General features: G+C 36.9%; 2 protein-coding genes across 2 annotated transcripts; one reads left to right on the forward strand and one right to left on the reverse strand.

The window, feature by feature from the left end:
• The first annotated feature begins 10,021 nt into the window (after nucleotides 1–10,021).
• LOC109267111 (olfactory receptor 51A7-like) lies at nucleotides 10,022–10,969 on the forward strand. The gene has a single exon (XM_019449602.2). It carries the CDS (start codon nucleotides 10,034–10,036, stop codon nucleotides 10,967–10,969), a length of 936 nt encoding a protein of 311 aa, XP_019305147.2. The 5' UTR covers nucleotides 10,022–10,033.
• A 5,928-nt stretch (nucleotides 10,970–16,897) lies between these two features.
• LOC109267108 (olfactory receptor 51T1) lies at nucleotides 16,898–17,985 on the reverse strand. The gene has a single exon (XM_019449599.2). The coding sequence runs from the start codon at nucleotides 17,879–17,881 to the stop codon at nucleotides 16,898–16,900; it is 984 nt and encodes a 327-aa protein (XP_019305144.1). The 5' UTR covers nucleotides 17,882–17,985.
• Between the last annotated feature and the right edge of the window lie 3,309 nt (nucleotides 17,986–21,294).

Genomic DNA, 21,294 nt, shown 5'->3' on the forward strand with positions numbered 1-21,294 from the left:
AAAGACCTAGCACTACACACCAGTCAAATGGCTAAATTAACAACACAGTAAACAATAGGTGTTGGCAAGGCAGAGAAATGGGAACTCTCTTACACTGCTGGTGGAAATGCAAACTGGAAAACATTATGGAGGTTCCTCAACAAGTTAGAAATAGAACTTGCTTACAATCCAGAAATTGTACTAGTAGGTATTTATACAAAAAGGATACAAAAAATACTGATTCGAAGGGGCACACGCACCTCAATGTTTATAGCAGCACTATCAACAATAGCCAAATTATGGAAAGAGCCCAAGTGTCCATCAACTGATGAATGGATAAAAATGTGGTAAATACATAAAATGAAGTATTATTTATCAGCCATAAAAAAAGAATGAAATCTTGCCATTTGCAACAACATGGATGGAGTTAGAGATTATTATGCTATGTGAAATAGGTCAGTCAGAGAAAGCAAATACCATATGATCTTACTCATATGTAGAATTTAAGAAACACAACAAATGATCATAGGAGGAAAAAAAGAGAGAGCAAACTAAGAAACAGACTCTTAACTGTAAAGAATAAATTGATGGTTACCAGAATTGAGGTGGGTGGGTGGATGGGTGAAATAGGTGATGGGGCACCTGGGTGATGATGAGCACTGGGTGTTGTATGGAAGTATTGAATCATTAAATTGTACACCTGAAACTAATATTACACTGTATGTTAACTAACTTGAATTTAAATTTTAAAAAAAGAAATCTCTTTTCTCCTTATTTTTAATAATATAATTCAGAGATTTATGTGTCCCTAATTAGAACATGGAAAAATATTAAACACATTAATTTATGTAAAAATGAGAATGTCCTGGACAGAATAAAAGTCATTATTTTCTATAGGGTGGTAAAAAGTACTAGGTGTAAAAAGGTCTTAATGAACTGAAACCCAAACACATCACAGTCAAATCATGAAGAAAAAGAAAGATATATTAAAAGCAGGCAGAGAAAAAAGATAATAGAAATAGAGAAACAATGGTAACCAACACTAAGATGGAAGACAATAGAACATTTTGAAAGTACTGACAGAATAACTTGTCAACCTGGAACCCAATATTTGTCAAAATTACCTTTCAAAAAGAAGGCGAGATAAATACATTTGCAGATAAACAAAACCTTAGACAATGCACAGCCGTGAGACCTGCACACAATAAATGAAGGAAGTTTCCTAAGGTAAAGTAAAATAATGTCAGTTGGAAACTCAGGTAAACAGCAAAGAATGAATTCTCAGAGGGATGAATGTGAGTAAACATAAAATATTTTTTATCTTTTCTTAATTTCTGGACATGATAATTTACCTTTTTTTTTTTTTGAGAGAGAGAGAGAGAGAGAGAGAGAGAGAGAGACTGAACAGTAGAGGAAGGAAGAGAGAATCTGAAGCAGGCTCCATGCCCAGCACAGAGCCCAATATAGGGCTTGATCTCACGACCCTTAGATAATAGCTTGAGCCAAAACCAAGAGTCAGATACTTAACTGACTGAGCCAACCAGGTCCCCTGATAATTTATTTTTTAAAGTAAAAGAATTACAATGTATTGCGAGATTTGTAATATAGGTAGAAATATGTACTTAGCAATAACTGCATACTATTTTTAAATGAGATAAGTGGAAGTATACTGTTAAAAGTTTCTTCCATTACCTATGGGAAAGTATAATATTAATTCAAGGTAGACTCTGGAAATTAAGGTTGCATACCATAATCCAAAAAGTGACTACAAAAAACAAAGTCCCAAAACTATAGCCAAAATCCAACTGAGGAAATAAAATAGAATACTGAAACATAGTTGAACTAGTTTGATTTAAGTATTTAAAAAGATGAGTAAAGCTACATAACAGAAGAAAAACAGATGGGACAATGAGGGAACAAACAAAACAATGATAGACATAAAATTAAATGTATAAATAATTTCATTAAGTATAACAGGCTGAAGACTCCAATTACAAAACAGCACTAAGTCACCATGGATTAAAAAACAGGCCAATTATAAAAGTTACATATGAAATACAAAGACACAGATAGGTTAAGAATAAAAAGATAGAAAAAGAAATGTCATGCATAACACTATACATGGTGAATGTGGCAGTATTATCAGAGCACATGAAATTTATTTATTTTTTATTTTTTCATTTTTTGCACATGAAATTTAAAGTGAGATATAGCATCAAGAAAAAAGGAAACATTTTGCAATGATAAAAGGATCAATTCCAATTCATCAAGAAGTCATAACAACTTAAAAAAAATTAATGTTTATTTTCGAGAGAGAGAGAGAGAGAAAGAGAGAGAAGATGAGTGGGGGAGGGGTGGAGAGAAAGGGAGACAGGGAATCTGAAGCTGCCTCCGGCTGTTAGCACAGAATCCAACATGGGGCTCAAACCCATGAAACATAAGATCATGACCTGAGTCGAAGTTGGATGCTCAACTGACTGAGTCACCCAGGTGCCCCAAGAAGCCATAACAACGTTAATGTTTATACATGTAATTAGGAAAATTTCAAAATACACAAAGAAGAAGTAACAACTAAAAAGAAAAAGAAAAATTAATAATCAGATGTAAAGATTTTAGCACATCCTTGATTGTTACTTGGTTGTCTATGTAGGTAAAAATCAATTGAGCTGTACACTTCAGATTTCTGCATCTTTCTATATTTAAATAATAAAGACAGAAAAAAAACTTTATTGATGATAATAAAAAAAGAAGGAACAAAGAAATGGTGAACTTAAAATAATATATCAATTAATTTGGAATTAAATGATTTCTTAGAGCCCCATTTGCTTTCCATAATCTCTGGAACAGACTGTCCTTGGTATGAGCAGGTTTCCAAAATCTATGGGACATCCAGTCCGATCTTTTCATGGCCTTGTGGTAACCAAGAAGTTAAAGTTATGGTCCCAAAGCAAGCTTTATTCTGGAAATTTCTAGGAAATTTCTCAGGGAAATCATTTGTTTACAGAGGGTGACAGAACTGGAGGAATTGGTGTCCCATGAGTGCAAAGCTCAGAAGACAGCTCAAGGAGTCTGTGATCTGTAGATAAAGGTCTTAGTCAACAGATGTGATACACTGAGGCTGAGAAGCCTGTATCTTAAAGTCATTTCTGTCACTATGTGGTCAAATGGTAAGTGCAATGGGGCTCTGACATAATATTGCTTTATCCTATGGTTTTGTGTCCTGAAGTGTGTCTGAAACGTGAGTACCTGAAGAACTGGGTACTGTGAATAAGGAGAGCACATGGAAGCTCCCAAATTTTGAAATAAGGAGGGCTAAGAGGTATAAATAAATAAATAAATAATAAATAAATAAATAAATAAATAAATAAATAAATAAATATTGCAATGTGGGGAATATTGTCGAGCTATGTTTGCTCGACAAGAGGAGAGTTTAACTTAAATTTGGAGAAGAAGCTATGAGATAAAAATGCACTGAATCTTTCAGCCATCCACAGGCACTGTTCAACTTCACCCATCCATGGTTCATTGTAGAGAGCATCCAGTTGTTCACATAGTTAGACCAAATGCTAGACAGAGTGAGAGAGGTATTATCAAAGAGGAAAGCCCATATGATGAAAGGATACAACTTATCTGACTAAGAAAAGAATAGGAAAGCAGATATCCCAGGTTAAGTCAGGCCATGGGTAACAGGATCTCAGTCACTACATTGGAATCACAGCAGAGGGTTTTAGTCTTAGAAGAAAGGGCAGCTGAGACATTATGGTCTGAAGTTACTGTCATAGACTCTGGGTCTAAAGTTCTCTCTTGTCTAGCAAAAGAGTGGGATGCAGGATTGGAAGCAAGAGATGGCTAATGTTTGGGGAAAGACAAGAGCCCCAAATAAGTGTCCTTGCCCGTTTTTATTAGGATCAGAAGACTTACAAACATGCGATGGATGTGCACAAAGAGACAATGAATCTGTGATCATTAACTTGTGGACATGAGGGAAAGAGGGTCTTGAGGATATTTGTGGTTAGGGGTTTGGGTTAATACAAAACAAAATCCAGGCGTTGGGCAGTCAGGAGGAAGGTTGTTTACAGCGAACATGAGGCAGCACCTCTGGTTATCTTAACTAGCCTAGGGGATGAGACAGATAAGGGAAATAACCTCAGGGTTAACAAGGCACCTTTTCTTTTGTTAACCATCTCTTCTGGGCTGCCTTGCCTGCAGCACAGCGGTCCATCGTCCATTTCACCAATTTACCTAACCTGGCCCTATTCTCCTGTGAAAGCAGCTTTCTGCTATAGTACTAAATTGAGGGTGCTTCCACCCTGAATATCTAATCTTGTTTATTTCATATACCTATGTATTGGGCACCTTTGCACTGCTCCTATTTTAGGCCTTTGCCCCTCCCTCTCTATTTTGGGGTCTCTGTACCCCCTTTCTATTTTGGGGTGCCTTTGCACCTTCCTATTCCTGGCACCTTTGTACCTCCCTATTCTCAGGGTGCCTTTGCACTCCCCTATTCTTGGGGTGCCAATCTGATTTACCCAAACTTGGGTGTGAGCATTTTATGATTTTGCATTTCTTTATGCCTTATCAACCCAGTGGTGTAAGCCCAGGGGATTCATAAGCTTATCCCCCACAAGTTACTAGAAGAAGAACTTTAGAACAGGGAGCAGAGGACAACCTAATTATACCAAATGAGTCACAGGAGATTGGAAAGGTAGTAATGTAAGAAGCAGTATCAGGAAGTCCTTGGCATCTGGCAGGAGAGTAAGACACACTTAGATTTGAATTCCAGTTTTATCTCTTACTAGCTGTTTCTTTCCTTCCCAAATGATAAAACAGAGATAATATTAGTACCTGCAGGATAGGGTTGCATTCAGAATTAAGTAAAATGATGTACATGAAGAGTTTAAGATATCCTTCATCTAAGAGAATGTGTTCCTGAATTTTAATTCTTATTAGTAATAACATATAGGACTTTCTCTCAAGACAGTCAATACTGAAGAAATATTTCAGTAATTTATCTACAAAAGAAGCTGTACTTGAGAAACAAATGCATTGGGCCCTCTGATGTGAACTACTGCCAGCAGCTTTACTGTGTTCCGGACTGATAGGGTTTGCCAACCATAGCTATCTTCAAAGTAGTTCTGCTATTTTACTACCTCCTGCTCATCCATAAGGCTATGAGGCTTTGCAGATATTTATTTCCAAGTTCACAAAAAAAAAGTCGGACAAACATTTTGAAAGCAGAATTATCTACATGTAAAAATTGTCTAACACAATGTTTAATATATAATAATAGTTACCAATGCTTTCTTTTTGCCTTCTTTTTTAAAGATATCTACCTCACTTTTTCTCCCTTCAGCTTATTAAGAACGATCTCTTCTCCTCACTTCTTGATCTGGCTAAACAAGTATTGATTACATACCTTTACCTTTACTGTTTCACAGTTGGTTCTATTTGCTGGATTTTGCTACCAACAATCTCTATTGGCCTTTTATCTCTCAACTGATGCAATTTTGTCAGAAATGAAATTGAAATGACTCATGTTGATTGAAATAGCTCTGGAGGTAACTCTGCAGGGTACTGGAACTAGGAAGTGATAAAGTTCAAGGTTTCAAATTTTCTTCACATTTATATTGCTTATTGTATCACTAATTTTTATATGTCTTCCAAAAGAATTTCCTTGTGCAATTTCCTTGTGATTATTTCAGTTTTTAAACTTACTAGTTACCATGAGATAGAAAGCATGATATAATTAAAAAGCTTGAATTCAAATGGCATTAGTTCAAACTGTACGTAGAAAGAGTTATGGGTCCCCAGGAAAAGAAAGACAAGATACAGCTTTCATGACCCAAGAAAAATCATTTCAGGCCCCCACCTCTTTTCATGATCTATACCCTACTTGCCCAAGCCCACTTTCTGCAGAATTTCCTAAGAGATGTCAAAATTACAAAGAAATGCAAAAACCTCAGGAGTTAAGGACTTTAAGGGAACAAAGGGAGTGCAAAACCAATAGTTTCTACCATGCCAGGATATAGCCTGACCTTATCAGAGACAACCAGTGGTAAAACCCCCAAGTGCTGCTTCAAAAGTGAGCAAGACCCCACCTTCCTTACCCAAGATAAAGAGCCCCAAACCCCAGTTAGTTAATACAGTTTATACCTGGTCTCCTTGCCCACAGCCCCTTCCCCTAGTCTGACAGTTACCTCTGCTTCATTATAATGTCAAAGTCTGGGCCCTAAAGGGAGCAAGAGCTTCATTTACATAAGATAAGATACGTGCATAGACATGGGTTTTTTTGTTTTGTTTTGTTTTTTGTTTTAACTTTTTTAATGTTTATTTATTTTTGAGAGAGAGACATAGTGTGAGCCTGCAAGGGTCAGAGAGAGAGGGGGAGACACAGAATCCGAAGCAGGCTCCAGGCTTTGAGCTGTCAGCACAGAGCCTGACACAGGACTGGAACTCATGAACTGTGAGATAATGACCTGAGCCAAGTATTCAACCTACTGAGCCACCCAGGCACCTGGTGCATAGACATGTTTTTGAAGTAAGCTTGCACAACCTTGTGCCTGCCTTTACATGGGATGACAAAGCTCTCCTTTCTCAATATTCATCCTAAACCTTAAATAAAATGAACCCACTCACCTCTGTGGGGGAGTCACAGCTTTGGAAGTTATTCCCCATGATCTTATTTGCTGCATATAAAATTCCTGTTTTGTGACAACTCCCCCTAGTGTAGTCTCCATCTGTAACTCACCAAGGAGCAAATTCACCTTAAGGTTACAAAACCTCATGTCTTTTCATAACAATATATATTTTTTCAAGATCTTAGTTAATCTCTCTATGCTTTAGTTTTCAAGTTTGTGAATCAGGAATAATAATACCATGTGGGGATTAAAAGAACTAAAAAATATAAAACATCCAGCACAGGGGTGCCTGGATGTTTCAGTAGGTTAAGCCTCTGACTTCAGCCCAGGTCATGATCTCACAGTTTGTGAGTTTGAGCCCTATCCATGTTGGGGTCTGTGCTGATAGCTCAGAGTCTAGAGCTGCTTTTGATTCTGTGTGTGTCTCTCTCTCTTCTCCTCCCCCATTCATGTTCTGTTTCTCTCTCTCTCTCCAAAATAAATAAACATGAAAAAAATTAATAAATAAGTAAAATAAAAATAAATAAAAATAAAACATCCAGCACAGTTCGATAAAGGTTAATCTCAACCCTTCCCTTTTCCCTATTTTCTCTTTCAATCCACCCTACTTTTCTTCCTTTCTTCTCCAGATCTTAGAATAGGGGGATAAAATGAAGTGTTCTATTTATCTTTCTATGAAGTGATTTATTTATATATTTATTAATTACCTAATGACATATAAAAGGGTTAATAAGCTATCTTGATAAATGTATTTTTTATTTTACATATTTTATTTGTTGCCTCTCAGTTGAATTATTTTAATATTTTATAAAGAATATACTTTTAAACTAATGCTAATACCAAGATCTTCTAATAAAATGTATTTTTAAAATACAAAAAATATTTTGTTAAATTAATATATCAATTGATACTGTCTTTATGATGGGGAAGCATAAGGCAAGCTGAGGGCAAAGCCCAAGCTAACAACCGCTCCCTCCCCAGCAAGGTGGGATGTGTATGATATTCTGCAGGCACTCCTGGCTGCCCAAGAACAAAGGAAAGGAAAGAAAACAAATGGCTAACTGATACAGATCACAGTCTTCTAGGACAGGAGTCTCCATCAGTTTGTAAATGTCTTAATAAATTATAAGGCAATCTTATTAATAGCCTAATTTTCAGAAACCAATAGACTCAGTTTCCTGGAACCCCCACATTATCCTCCCTCCGTAGTGAGGTAGGGAGCAAAGGCAAGAAGGAAATGGCAGGTAAAATTAAATTTCCTTATAACCTGCAGCCCATTGACAAATACTTAGGCAAATACAGAGTGTAACATTTCTCTAAGAATTCCCAACTGTTGTAATGTTCACGTCTTACTAGAGGAAAAATGACCTTAGCTTGATAATAGCTTGGCCTCCTAAGAGTCTTCTTTATTATATTAGCCCTCTTTAACATATGAAAGTCTTCTGGAGGCCTCCTTTTTGCCTTTATCTCCCCCAACTCCATAGTACATAACCAGTCACTTTTCACAACCCCAGTGCAGCTCTTTCAGTCCATGGGTTCTGTCCCCATGCTTTAACTGAAATCACCTTTTTTTGTACTAAAGACATCTCAAGAATTCTTTCTTGCCTGTCAGCTCCAGACCCCCACCACTCCCAAACCCCATAATATAGAAGATTATTTTTTCATTTATCTATTTTATATAACAAATATTTATTGAGGATTTACTGTATATCAGAGTGAAGTTAATACTGTAATTGGATTTGAGCAAGGGAACACAGCATGACCAAGGGGGCGAGTGTATTCGGGGAAGGCCTTTCTGATGATGTGACCTCTGAGAAAGAGCTGTTAGAGCCAAGGAAACAGCCAGTAATGAGACGGGAAGTCTGATGGAATGTTTAAGGATATTTAACAGAAAAATATTTAGGGCATAAATGCTTTGTGAGTGAAAGGAATTAGTCACTGTGATATTGTGATTTATAATAAATATGTTTGGTCTTCATGCCTGTTTTTGGCACTGAGTTCCCTTGGAATTTCTTATGGGATGAGAGAGACACAGTTGACTTTTCTCATGTTAAAATGGTAACTTCTGGATCTCACCTAAGATTGGGGGCTGTTTGCCTGAAGAACCAACCATATGATTATAGGGTTGGAACTTTCAGTCCCATACCCCTGCCATCCAGGAAGGAGACAGGGGGATAAACTAATTGAAAATCTTGTGTTTCTGATTCATAATAGTCAAGAGCACTCTGATAAAGCCCAAGCTTCTCAATTAAACTCTCACTTCTCTAGGAAAGGGGTAAAAACCAACATGCTCTATGTATCTTGGAACCCCACTGTCCCCATTAACTTAATTCCATAAAGAAAGAGAAAACACTTAAAGGAACATAGTAAGCTCAGTTGTGTATAAAAACAAAAAACAAACATAGTTGTAGAGCATCTATTTATCTTATGGTGTCAGAAAAAAAAAAAAAAGGATTCAGAGAATACCAGTCTTCCTCATCACCATGTCAACCACTTTGCCACTCACCATGGCTGGCCTATAGTCCAATTGGCTAAGTCACTTTGTATTTATGAGAGCATATGTTGGACTGTAAAGCAAGCCTAAGAATCTCTCTCTCCTCCCATGCTCATGGATGGAGAGTACTGATATGGATTAATCATGTTAAAGAACATTCTATCTGCTCTATATAAGAAAATGGGATTTTTCACTATACTATATAAGAGAGGGTTAACAGTCAAGTGCACATCACCTATTTTCTGTCCTTTCTTTGTACTTCTTCCTGTGGAGAGCTTGTGAGTAAGATCAGCTTTAGAAGCTCAAGCCCTTGCCTGAAACATATTTGGAGCAAAAGTCTATAGAAATTAGAGAAACCACTTAGTATCCACTCTCTTAAATCTACTTTCTCCAGGTTCCTGTTTTTTTTCTTTTTGTTTGTGTGTGTGTGGGGGGGGTAGGGTTGTTTTTTATTTTTTGGGTTTTTGTTTTGTTTTGTTTTTTGTTTGTTTGTTTAATTCTAGGCTTACTCTGGACCAAACTAAAAGAATTATCCTATGGTTCAGCATAACTGTATAAAATTTTTCATTAGATTGGGATGGGAAGGGGAATATCCTAATAGAAAAGGGGGAAATTTATTTGCAGGTCACTGCTCTTTATGTGAGTAGTTTTTCTGAAGACTTTATGGAGAAATGTGATTGGTAAAGATAGTTCCTATATTCCTGGTTCTCCTTGTCAGTTAACATTATCTGACTCTATTACCAATAGTTTGTTCAGAAGAAATACTTCATTCTTTTATTCCAGGATATGGGTCTTTCAAAACTGTATTTTCTTTATGTCTCAGAGAAAAGTGCTGAAAGGAGTGCTTTTTATGCTGAAAATGTCATTTATGTTAGAAGTGTCATTTCAGATCTGGGAATAAACACTTTCCATATGATTCATCATGCACAGTATCAATTCCTCTAACATTGAGATCACCACCTTCTTCCTGATTGGAATCCCAGGACTGGAGCATATTCATGCTTGGATCTCTGTCCCCATCTGCTTCATGTACCTGGTGGCCATCTTTGGCAACTGCACCATCCTCTTTGTGATCAGGACAGAGTCCTCACTCCATGCACCCATGTACTATTTCCTTTCTGTGTTGGCTGTCTCTGACCTGGGCCTCTCCCTCTCATCCCTCCCCACTATGCTGAGGATATTTGTTTTCAATGCTACAGGAATTTCCCCAAATGCCTGCTTTGCTCAAGAATTCTTTATCCACGGATTTACAGATATGGAGTCCTCAGTGCTCCTGGCCATGTCTTTTGACCGCTTTTTGGCCATACGTCACCCTCTGAGATATAGCTCTATCCTCACCAATGCCAGAGTTGCCAAAATGGGCCTGGTGTTTCTAATTAAAAGCATGCTCTTAGTGCTCCCATTCCCTTTCACTCTCAAAAAATTGACATATTGTAGGAAAAGCCTACTTTCTCACTCTTATTGTCTACACCAGGATGTCATGAAGCTGGCCTGCTCTGACAACACAGTCAACTTTTTCTATGGTTTCTTTGTTGCCCTCTGTGTGATGTCAGACAGTGTATTCATTCTTGTGTCCTACATATTCATCCTGAAGACGGTGATGGGAATTGGATCCCATAAGGAGCAGCTCAAGGCTCTCAACACCTGTGTCTCCCACATCTGTGCTGTGCTCATCTTCTATGTGCCCATCATTGCTTTGGCCTCCATGCACTGCTTTGGCAAGCACAAGTCCCCAGTGGCCATGATCCTCATTGCGGACATTTTCTTACTAGTACCACCTCTGATGAATCCCATTGTATACTGTGTGAAGACGCGGCAAATTCGTGAGAAGGTTTGGGGGAAATTATGTCTAAAATAAAGGTATGGGGAAAAGTAAGGCAAGGTCAACCAAGAGTGGAGAATTAAATAATATATCTCTAAGCAAAGTATTATAGATGTTTATTGTTATCTCCCTTAATCATCCTTATAATCACTACAACATGTGGGCTGGGCACTGAGGTCTGTGAGCCTAGGACTGATGTGGGCATTGACAGGTGAGTATGGAATAGTTTTACAATACTATTAAAATCATGAATTGATATACTGCTTTGGAATTTTAGTTACACTGTTTACAGCACAAGGGTAAATACACATAGAAGTAGAGCTTGTGCCCCCTTATGGAAAATGAATACTGGGGCACCTGGGTGGCTCAGTCAGTTAAACGTCTGACTTTAGCTCAGGTCATGATCTCACAGTTCACAAGTTTGAGCCCCGCGTCGGGCTCTGTGTTGACAGCTCAGAGCCTGGAGCCTGTTTCGGATTCTGTGTCTCCCTGTCTCTCTGCTCCTCCCCTGCTTGTGTGCTCTCTCTCTCTCTCTCTCTCTCTCTCTCTCTCTCTCTCAAACAAATAAAAACATTAAAAAATTTTAGAAAATAAATACCAAAGGAGTTGGAAGTTAAAAGGTGTTATGCCAATCCAATTGGATTTTCCTTCAGGCAGCCTTCAGACATGTATTTGTTGAGGGTTCTTCGGTCAATTCAATGCAAATCCTTGATTTCCCACTTAAGGAAAGAAGTGTATTGTTAAGTCCAAATTGGTTAAAATTTTTCTCCCTTTGCTCTTTCCTTAGTAATCAAATAGGGACAACCAGTGATTGTTTTTAATGTAGAGCTTTCATAGCCTGGAAATATGAGAATAAACTCTCTCACAACATCCTTTAAGACAGATCAGATTTTTTCTCTATATTACAACAGGGCTCCAAGAAATTATAGGTATTAAAAGGAGAATGAGAGAGTATGCTGCTAGTAGTAGGAGATAGGAAAGCTAGTAGTTCAGTAATTTTTAAAACATTGATATTCTTAACTACTTTAAAATAATGGCTCTCATGCTTGTTTAGGCACTTGGTATTTTGACCTATGATATATTCAATTACACTAAACAAGTTAGAAATAATTTTAAACTAGCAGAAAATATGATCATATGTTAAGCAATATAAAATCATATTCATACATATATGGTTCCATTTTTTGAAAAGATAAGTGGCCCAGGGGAACCTCAGTGGCCCGGTTGGTTAAGCATTCAACCCTTGATTTTGGCTCAGGTCATGATCTCATGGTTCATGAGATGGAGCCCGTCTTTGGCTCTGTGCTGACAGCACAAATCCTGCTTGGAATTCTCTCTCCCTCTCTCTTTGCCCCTCCCCCGCTCATGCACATGCACACACTCTCTCAAAAATGAATAAACATTAAAAAAAAAAGATAGACAACTAAAGTAGATTGGCTATCTCAGTATACGTTCTGTAAAATTCATCTGTTTCCTATTCATCTGTTATTTGTGAGTACTTCATAGTAGACAAAGTATAAAACATAAATTTTAGAATGAGTCAACCAAAACTCTTAAAAAGTCTGTACTATGGATTGGGAAAAAATGATTGGTAATCAATTTCAATGTTTCATTATCTCAGTTGAACTCACAAATATTTAGTATTGTTTGTTCCAAAGAACCATTTTGAACAAGATGTTCTCTGTTGAATAAATATTCTTATATATTTTATGTCCCCAGGTGAGTTTAACTGAGTCCTTATTGCTCAAAAGCTGACCCATTCTGGATGCCCATAGTTTAACCAAGGAAGGGAGGGACAAACTTTTGGACTTCCTCCCAGGTTGTTTTCAGTTATGTTATTAATTCACCTGTCTGTCTTACTTCAATTTTGTTTCCTTAAAGAAACTGTATACATTAAATTTATTATCGTATCTCCAGACTTGTACGCTGTATATAGTGACATCTGGATAGCAGTCTGACACATTTCTCAACTTTGAGAAAAGAAGCACACATGCACACACACACATACACACACAAACCTTTGAACAGTCAGAGTATGATGATAAATTGTAAGCACACAGAACGTCTAGAATGATAGAAACACTATTGCCAAATGAATAAGATGTAACTATAAATTTTAAGTCAAAGAAGCTGCCCTGAAAAATATTTCATGTCCTGTTTAGCCACAAGAAAAAGTAAACAGGTTGTCATGAAAGAAACAAGAAGAATATTATCCTCCATTTTTTTAGTATTTGCCCTCAACTAAGAAACTCAGATCTTTACAAAACAGAAACTGCTCAAGTCATAACATGTCAATAATGTTTATCTGGATCATAAGAGTGAATAGGCTAACATCTGTTTTCCTCAATTATAATATAGGCTCAATGTATTTCTAATCAAGCTTCCAGGAACATTTCACTGAGAGTGTAGCAAAATAATTCTAAAAAAAGTTTTACAAATGTCAACTGGAAAATATAAGATAAAAACAAATAGAAAGTGTAATAGTTTCATATGATAGCAACATTTATTAAGCAGCTATAAAATTGCATGTAGTTTGCTCAACAAATCAATGGGAAGAACAACTAAAGAATAAACACTTCAACATACTCTAAATGATATGAAAGTAATATATAATTAAGGAATATCAGAACCTTATTTAAAATAGGTTATTCAAATAATAGTGGTAGAAAAAATTACAACCTATTTAAAAAACCATAATTGTGTGTGATCCTTTATTACACACAAAAATAAACTAAAGTAAACTGGGAATTAAGTACAAAGATGTTTTTTCAAGTTTTTATTTAAATTCCAGTTAGTTAACATATGGTATAATTCAGTGTTCACCAGGCACCAAACACTGGGTTATATACTTACTTGTATTAACACAATTAACTTTTGTAAGAACATGGGAAGGTAGATTTTATTAATTCCTCCTGTTTTGTGGATTTAGAATCTAAAGCTTTGAGAAGTTAAACAAGTTTTCCAAAAATACAGAACTATAAAGTGTTGGGAGCTTAAATCTAAACCCATTTCCAGAGTCTACAACCTCATGCACTACAGCAGACCAACTATTATTTTATCTCCTTATAAATTTAATAATTCACATTCTAGGAATAGAAGAACACAATCAGAGGGGTGATCAAATATTTATTTCTAATATATATCAAGGATTATTGTCTATGATAAAAATACTGTAAACTACTGAAATGTTAAACATAAACCATTATACACAAATAATATTAAGTATTATTCACCTATGCAACACAGAATCAACAACTAAGTGGCATTTGTTAAGCACTGTATTAGATGATAAGGATTAAATTAAACTTACATTTATGCTATCAAGGGGTTTACAGTCTGGTGGTGGGGAGAACAGTAAATAAAAAATTAAATCCATGGAGTAAAGTATGATAAGTTTAAGCACACATATAAGAAAGCAAATAAAAGAATAAAAGACTGGTAACTTGACCATTATAGTGGAGAATCAAGTGAGAGAGCTTCCTAGGGGAAGTAAAGTCTAAAATAAAGTCTAATATAAAAATGTAATATATGATTAACAGAAAATGATAAATAATATCAAGCAAATAGGACATACATCTGAGTATACACTACTATCCTAGTTAATAAATGTATATGTATGTGCACATATGTTGGCTTATTAAAAAAAGATAGTTATATATCATAAAATTCCTCATTAGTAGGATTGTGAGTGATTTTTGTTACCTTTTTAATCACAAAATTTTAATTGTATATAGTACACATATGTGTGTATAATTGCATGTACTTACATACATACAAGATATAATTAGAACAAGCTCCAAATTATTAAACACATCCTTTGAAGTAACAACAAAACACATTCATGTCCTATTAACAACTGCTATGGGGAATAAAAAACACTGATAAAAGTGTTTTTGGTATTGAGCAGGTGAGTTACATTTTAAGCCAGATATGAAAAGCACATTTGGAATAATAAAAGATTAACAGACATGCGGTAGACTGCCTTAAATATTGGCCATCATAAAACTGGAAGAATGCTTGCACATTTCTACAATTGTTTACCTAAAACTCTTGAAATTCAGAATTTCTTATACTCTAAACATCTCTACAACCCTGGAGGCATTACCCTGTATTCAAGCACAGCTATATTTCTGAGGTGAAATGTGTAGATATTCACTCAATGTAGAATAAATAATGACCATAAATACATTCATACCTGTTTATGCTAGCTTTTGCTGCCAATAAGTTTTGGCTCCAAACTTAGGAAAAAAATTTTAAAGTGTTTTTCCAGATGTTATAAAATTCAGGAATTGTAAATGGAGTTGGGGATCTAAGAACAAAAACTTTTAGAAAGGTCTGTAAGGAAGCAATTAAGGAGCCATTGGCATTTGTAAGAACTGATGAGGAAGTCTGGATAGTTAGAGTAGGGTGTGATCTGGCATGTCTACTCTGCCACAGGTTGATTCCAGGATCAGAGACCGGTGTCTCTTGGTTTGGGCAAAGAAGTCACAAAATTGTCAGTGTTTGAGCAGAACAGAAAGCCAAGGCAAACACACAAGAGTTTGGAAGCGGTATTCCTTGTCTGCCAGGAGTAGGAAGGTGATGTAAGGAGAGGAGACAGGTGGCTCAGATCAGAATTTCTGCTTGGTCTCCTGTGCTCAGACATGAATTATCCTGAGTGGAACAAAGTTTCATAACTTTGTATGTAAAAAAAACACAAAAAACAAAAACAAAAACAAAAAAAAACTTAGGAGAATTCCCCCAACATCCCATCAACTCTATAGAGAGGTTCCTTCTCTTTTATTATTACTATTATTATTATTATTATTGTTGTTGTTGTTGTTGTCATTGTTAATCTTTATTTATTTTTGAGAGAGAAGAGACAGAGTGCAAGCAGTGGAGGAACAAAGAGAGGGAGACACAGAATCCAAAGTAGGCTCCAGGCTCTGAGCTGTCAGCACAGAGCTGGACACAGGGCTCGAATTCACCAACTGTGAGTTCATGACCTGAGCTGAAGTCTGGTGCTTCACTGACTGAGCCACCCAAGCACCCCAGGTTACTTCTTGACCAAATAAGTATTGTTAAGCAAGGTATTCTAAAGATTTCCTACTAAGCATCAAAGTCACTGTGCAATTCTACAATGATAAGTACACCAAAAGGTCCAGGAGCCCAACAGCTAGGTAAAAACTTAACCACCCATGAAACAAGGGCAAATAGAAAAAAAGTACTGTCCTGAAGCCTAGCAGACACTGAAGAGGTGCTACAGAGTGAGAATCAGAACTGTATTAGAATATCTAGGCAATGGGAAAAATAATGAAGAGTGATATGTAACTTTAGATATTGGACTCATTGGAGGTATAACAAACAGCAATTAGTTCAGTGACAATTTCACGTTTGCTGAGGAGAAAAAGAATTCAAGAAAAGATAGAGGTTCAGGGAGTGCATCTGCAAGGAGATGGGTCTCCCTAGAGGTGACTTTAGGAACTGAAATCAGTGTGTAAGAGTTTCCTAGAGTTTTAAATTACAAATTGCAATGTGCATGTCTTTGCACACACACATAACTCTTTCACTTACCACCTCAAGGAAAAAAAAAAAATCTCTGATGCCCCCTGGGAAATCTTACCACAGAAATAAATGACTTTTTGGCAGCTGAACACAGACATAAAATTATATATATTAATTTTTGGTCTAAGAATTACCGTTTTTAGGCAGATAATTAAATTGTTCAACCAGAATAAAATGATCTCATTGTGCTTTTAATGTGCACAGGAGTTCCATATAATTATTTTAAATGTTTGAGGGACATATACACAATTAATTTGGTTTTGAATGGTAGTTTTTTTTTTTTTTTTAACTTTTGATAAGCTTAGGGGAAAAGTATTCTCTTTCTGCTCCTATGATTTAAGTGAAACTGCTTCAGTAACTAAAATGCCTGGTGGCACAGACCTAGATCCTTTTATTGCTCAAATATAACTTCTCTCTCCTTCAACCCCAGGGTCCTCTATGACTCCTCACACTGGGGCCCTGTGAGCCCTTAAAGTGGAGCAGCTGGAGCATAGCCTGGCGGATGGTCTTGGTCTTCAAGCTGTAAATGACAGGGTTCAGTACAGGTGGTAAGAACAAATAAACATTGGCCAAAATGCTACAGACCACTTTTGGGGTGGAGCTGAAAAGGCAGTGTGTAAAGGACAGGCTGATCATTGGCACGTAGAAAACAGTGACAGCACAGATGTGACAGACACAAGTGCTGAGAGCTTTTTGTTGTTTCTTAGGGGCCACGATACTCAAGACGGTTCGGAGAATCAGAACGTAGGAGAAAAGAATGAACAGTAAGTCAGTGCCAGTCAGGTAGAGCTGAAGAAACATGCCGAAAAAATTGCTGATCCAGGGGTTGGAATATGTGTATTTAATCATATCTGGATGGTAGCAAAATGGGTGGGAAAGCTCTTGGCCTCCGTGGAAAGATACTCTCGTCAAGGCTAGAATCATGGGAAAGATTAAAATTACTTGCCGTATGCAGATGACCAGTCCAATCAACAAGATTATCATGTCTGTGAAGACAATAGCATACTTCAGTGGGTTACAGATAGCCATGAAGCGGTCAAAGGCCATGGCTACCAGCACTGAAGACTCCAGGAAGGAGAAGCCATGTACAAAGAACATTTGAATGAGGCAAGCTTTCAAGCTAATCTCCCGGGCATGAAACCAGAGAACCCCAAGAACAGTGGGAAGGGTTGAGATGGTCAGACATAGATCAACAGCTGACAGCATGGTGAGGAAATAGTACATGGGCTTGTGAAGACTCCTCTCAACAATGATGACGAACAGAATCGTGCTGTTTCCCAAGAGGGCAATGGCATAGAGACAGCAGACAGGAATAGAGATCCAGACATGTGCAAGTTCCAAACCAGGAAATGCAGTGAGTAGGAAGTTTGAGGAAGATGATGTAGTGTTATTGAAAATCACCATGGTGGGTTGAGAACACACCCTGAAAAGAGAAACAACAATCGTAGTGTTTGTCCTATTGGTCCTTTTTTCAAGTTCTCTAGTATAAACTGTTCCCAAATTACACAGTTGTTTTTCTGTATTCAAAATCCTCCATCTAAATATGGCACCTATTGCATAATTCTACAGTATATTGACTTTGTCTTGTCAGAAACTGGCCCCAGTTTTCTTCCTCTGTCTTCTCCCAGTTATAACCATCAGTCTCTCTAGGCTCATCCCCACCCTACTGCTCAGACTAGTCCTAAGGCTGGAAGTGGGAAATGCATATAGGCTTATGTCATACACAAGCACACACACCAACACAGTGACAACTGATGAGTCTTTGCATTAAGTGCCCAACCAGTATAGTTGCTCAAGAAATAGTAGACAAGCACACAAGAGCCACTGGGCACCTGTGATGGCATACTCCATGATTTTCTTGCTGGAAGCTGGTCTGGGATATTGTATCCACAGGTATCCTTGTACCTCTGTTAGCCAGCCTCTTCTAGTAGACTCTATTAGAAGTCTCCTTTTGGTATCTGGGTTTCTTTATTCCTTTTCCTATTCCTTTTCCTATAGTGGGATGGTTTCTATAATTTGTCCCTTCCCACTCCATATATATATGGAACTTGGATTTATCTTATGTTCTAATTCTGTATCTCTGCATACTTTTCCAGGGTACTGAAATAAGTAGGTCTTATCCTCCTTTTCTCCATCTTACACCTTGGGATACTTGTTTCTACTCCTTCCAATGGATAGTTAGCATGTGACTCCGAACCAAGTCATTGTGAGTAGACTGCTCTAATGAATCCTGTGAAAATTCCAAACAGTATTCTGGAATACATGATTTCAGGTGTCCTAATCTAGATATAGCAGGTACGCTTAGACAAAACACCCATATAAAAGTCATGAGAAAGGACATCTGGGTGGCTCAGTCGGTTAAGCATTTAACTCTTCATTTTGGCTCAGGTCATGATCTCACAGTTTGTGAGATGGAGCCCCATATTGAGCTATGTGCTCACAGTTTGTAGCTTGCTTAGGATTATCTCTCTCCCTTTCTCTGCCCCTCCCCCATTCTCTCTCTCTCTCTCTCTCTCTCTCTCTCTCTCTCTCTCTTTCTCTCTCTCTCTCCCAAAATAAATAAACTAAAAATAAGTCATGGGAAGCACTCAGCAACATGTGATGAATGCCTTTGTAAAAAGCATGGATGGGATGGAAGTGGAGATTAATAACTAAACAGGAATCACTCTGAGACATGGAAAACTGAAGTGACATCACAAATTGGAATATAAAGTAGTTCACTGAGTGAGAAAGTACATAGAATGGCAGCTATATAGAAAACAGAGATGGTGTCATATTTAAGATGACTGTTGCAATTCTATTTAGGGTGTGTTCACTGACATCATCATTGCTGGTGTCATCATTGCTGATTTTAAAATTTGTACCTAGGGTATTTAGTCATCAACAAAGAGCTAAGAGGGGTGCCTGGGTGGATCAGCCAGTTAAGCATTTGACTTTGACTCAGGTCAGGATCTCACAGTTCATGAGTTCGAGCCCCATATTGGACTCTGCACTGACCATGTGGAGCCTGCTTGGAGTTCTTTCTCTCTCTCCTCTTTCTCTGATCCTCACCCACTTGCATTCTTTCTCTCAAAATAAATGAATGAACTCAAAAAAGAAAGATGGTAAATTCCAAAAAAAAAAAAAACAAAACAAAACCCAAAGAGCTAACAAAGAATAATATACTCATTTCAGGTGTTGTGTGGATCTGGCCAGCCATAAGTATTGTTATTTTTCAGTAATCTAGGTTTTCTGTCTTGTATCTGAGTGGATGCAAGAAATTTGCTAGTATCAGGCCCTGTGAGTTGCTACATAAACATAAATATAAGAGGTTGTTCCTTATTTTCTCCCCCTCCTCCAGTCTACTGAAGATGTTGATAGAAATAATCACTTGTTACTCCAAAGGAAAAAAAAATAGATGAATTGCTTTTTCTGGTATAATATTTAATATTGTTATATTATACATGTTTGGAAAAAAACACTAAGAATTAGGAAAACTAGGGCCAAATGAGATATAGATTACAAACTTGTTGTATCATGTCAACCATTTAGACTCTAAATGACTATTTCAATGTCAGTTACTGCTGATGGCCAGGGAAACAGAAATTAATAAAGAATATTTTTTGCATTCAAAACTCACTCAACTCAGAGGAATGAATAGTGTGAGAAGCCAAGGCAAAATATTATTGAAGAGTTATTACCACATGGGGACACAAGAGGAGAGTAGCCAGATAGGAAAGCAAAAGGCTATGATATTTCTGTTTTATTCTTCTCAACCTGATGAACACACACATTAAAAGTGAATCTCTAACCAACAATCACTGTGTCATCACTGGTGAATTCATATGAAGGAACTTCAAGGTTGAGAGGTGCAGGACCCTTCCTGATCCAGTCAGAAGTATCACAGTGTGACTCATGGCAAGAGAGGTTAGGGATCTGGACTTGAGTCCCAGGCTCCTTTCAAGCAGGCCTTCTGTACTTAAGTTGGTTGATTTGAAATATTTAAGAATTGCTAATAATGTATTTGCAAACAACAATGTGAAGTAAATTGAGTTTAATGTTAAATGCTTTCAATCATTTACCTAAAACGCCACTGTTAAACATTAAAAAAAAAAGAGTGACTTTCTTCCATGATAACCATCCAAGAAACTCTCTGCAACACCAAATCACTCAATCTATTGACTCTTCTTCAATAGTACTTTACATGTGGTTTTTATAGCACTAAAAGTCTATTTCTTAATCACATTTATTTCTTCCTCTAGAATGCTGGCTCTCTGGGAATATAAAACATATGTATTCATCTTTTTATTTTCTCTAGAGAAAAGCTTGGTGATTGGTACGTGGTAAAGATTCAAATAATTTAATTTAATTAGATGTATTAATGGGTAGATAAAAAAATTACAGATGATAGAGATACGGATAAACACTAGATAAGAGAAATATAAATTGAGCCTGGAAGTTTTGACGGAAGGATGAGCCAGAGGGAAATCATTTCCCTAGACACCAGGGAAAATATCCTCTCACTGACTGGAAGAAGGAGACTAGGTTAAGAGAAAAGGAGAATTATGATCCTTTGTATATGTCAACATTTACTGTCCATCTTGTATATAATTTTATATAAGCCCAGGAAAATGGATATAGATGTTTTTCTCCTATTTTAAAGAAAGGAAATCAAACTGGCAAGATAAAATAGTGTATCAAAGGTAAAATATGTACTGATTCAAAATTCAAAACAGATTTACTAACTCTAAAGTCTATCATTTTTCATTAAACCATAAACCATTTCTAGAAGCTAAGCTCATGAGAGAAGTTGAACAGTTGGGCAGTATGATTGTCTT

The sequence above is a fragment of the Panthera pardus genome, unplaced genomic scaffold (assembly GCF_024362965.1).
Source record: "Panthera pardus isolate Hobbes unplaced genomic scaffold, ASM2436296v1 HiC_scaffold_12, whole genome shotgun sequence".
NCBI classification, from domain to species: domain Eukaryota; kingdom Metazoa; phylum Chordata; class Mammalia; order Carnivora; family Felidae; genus Panthera; species Panthera pardus.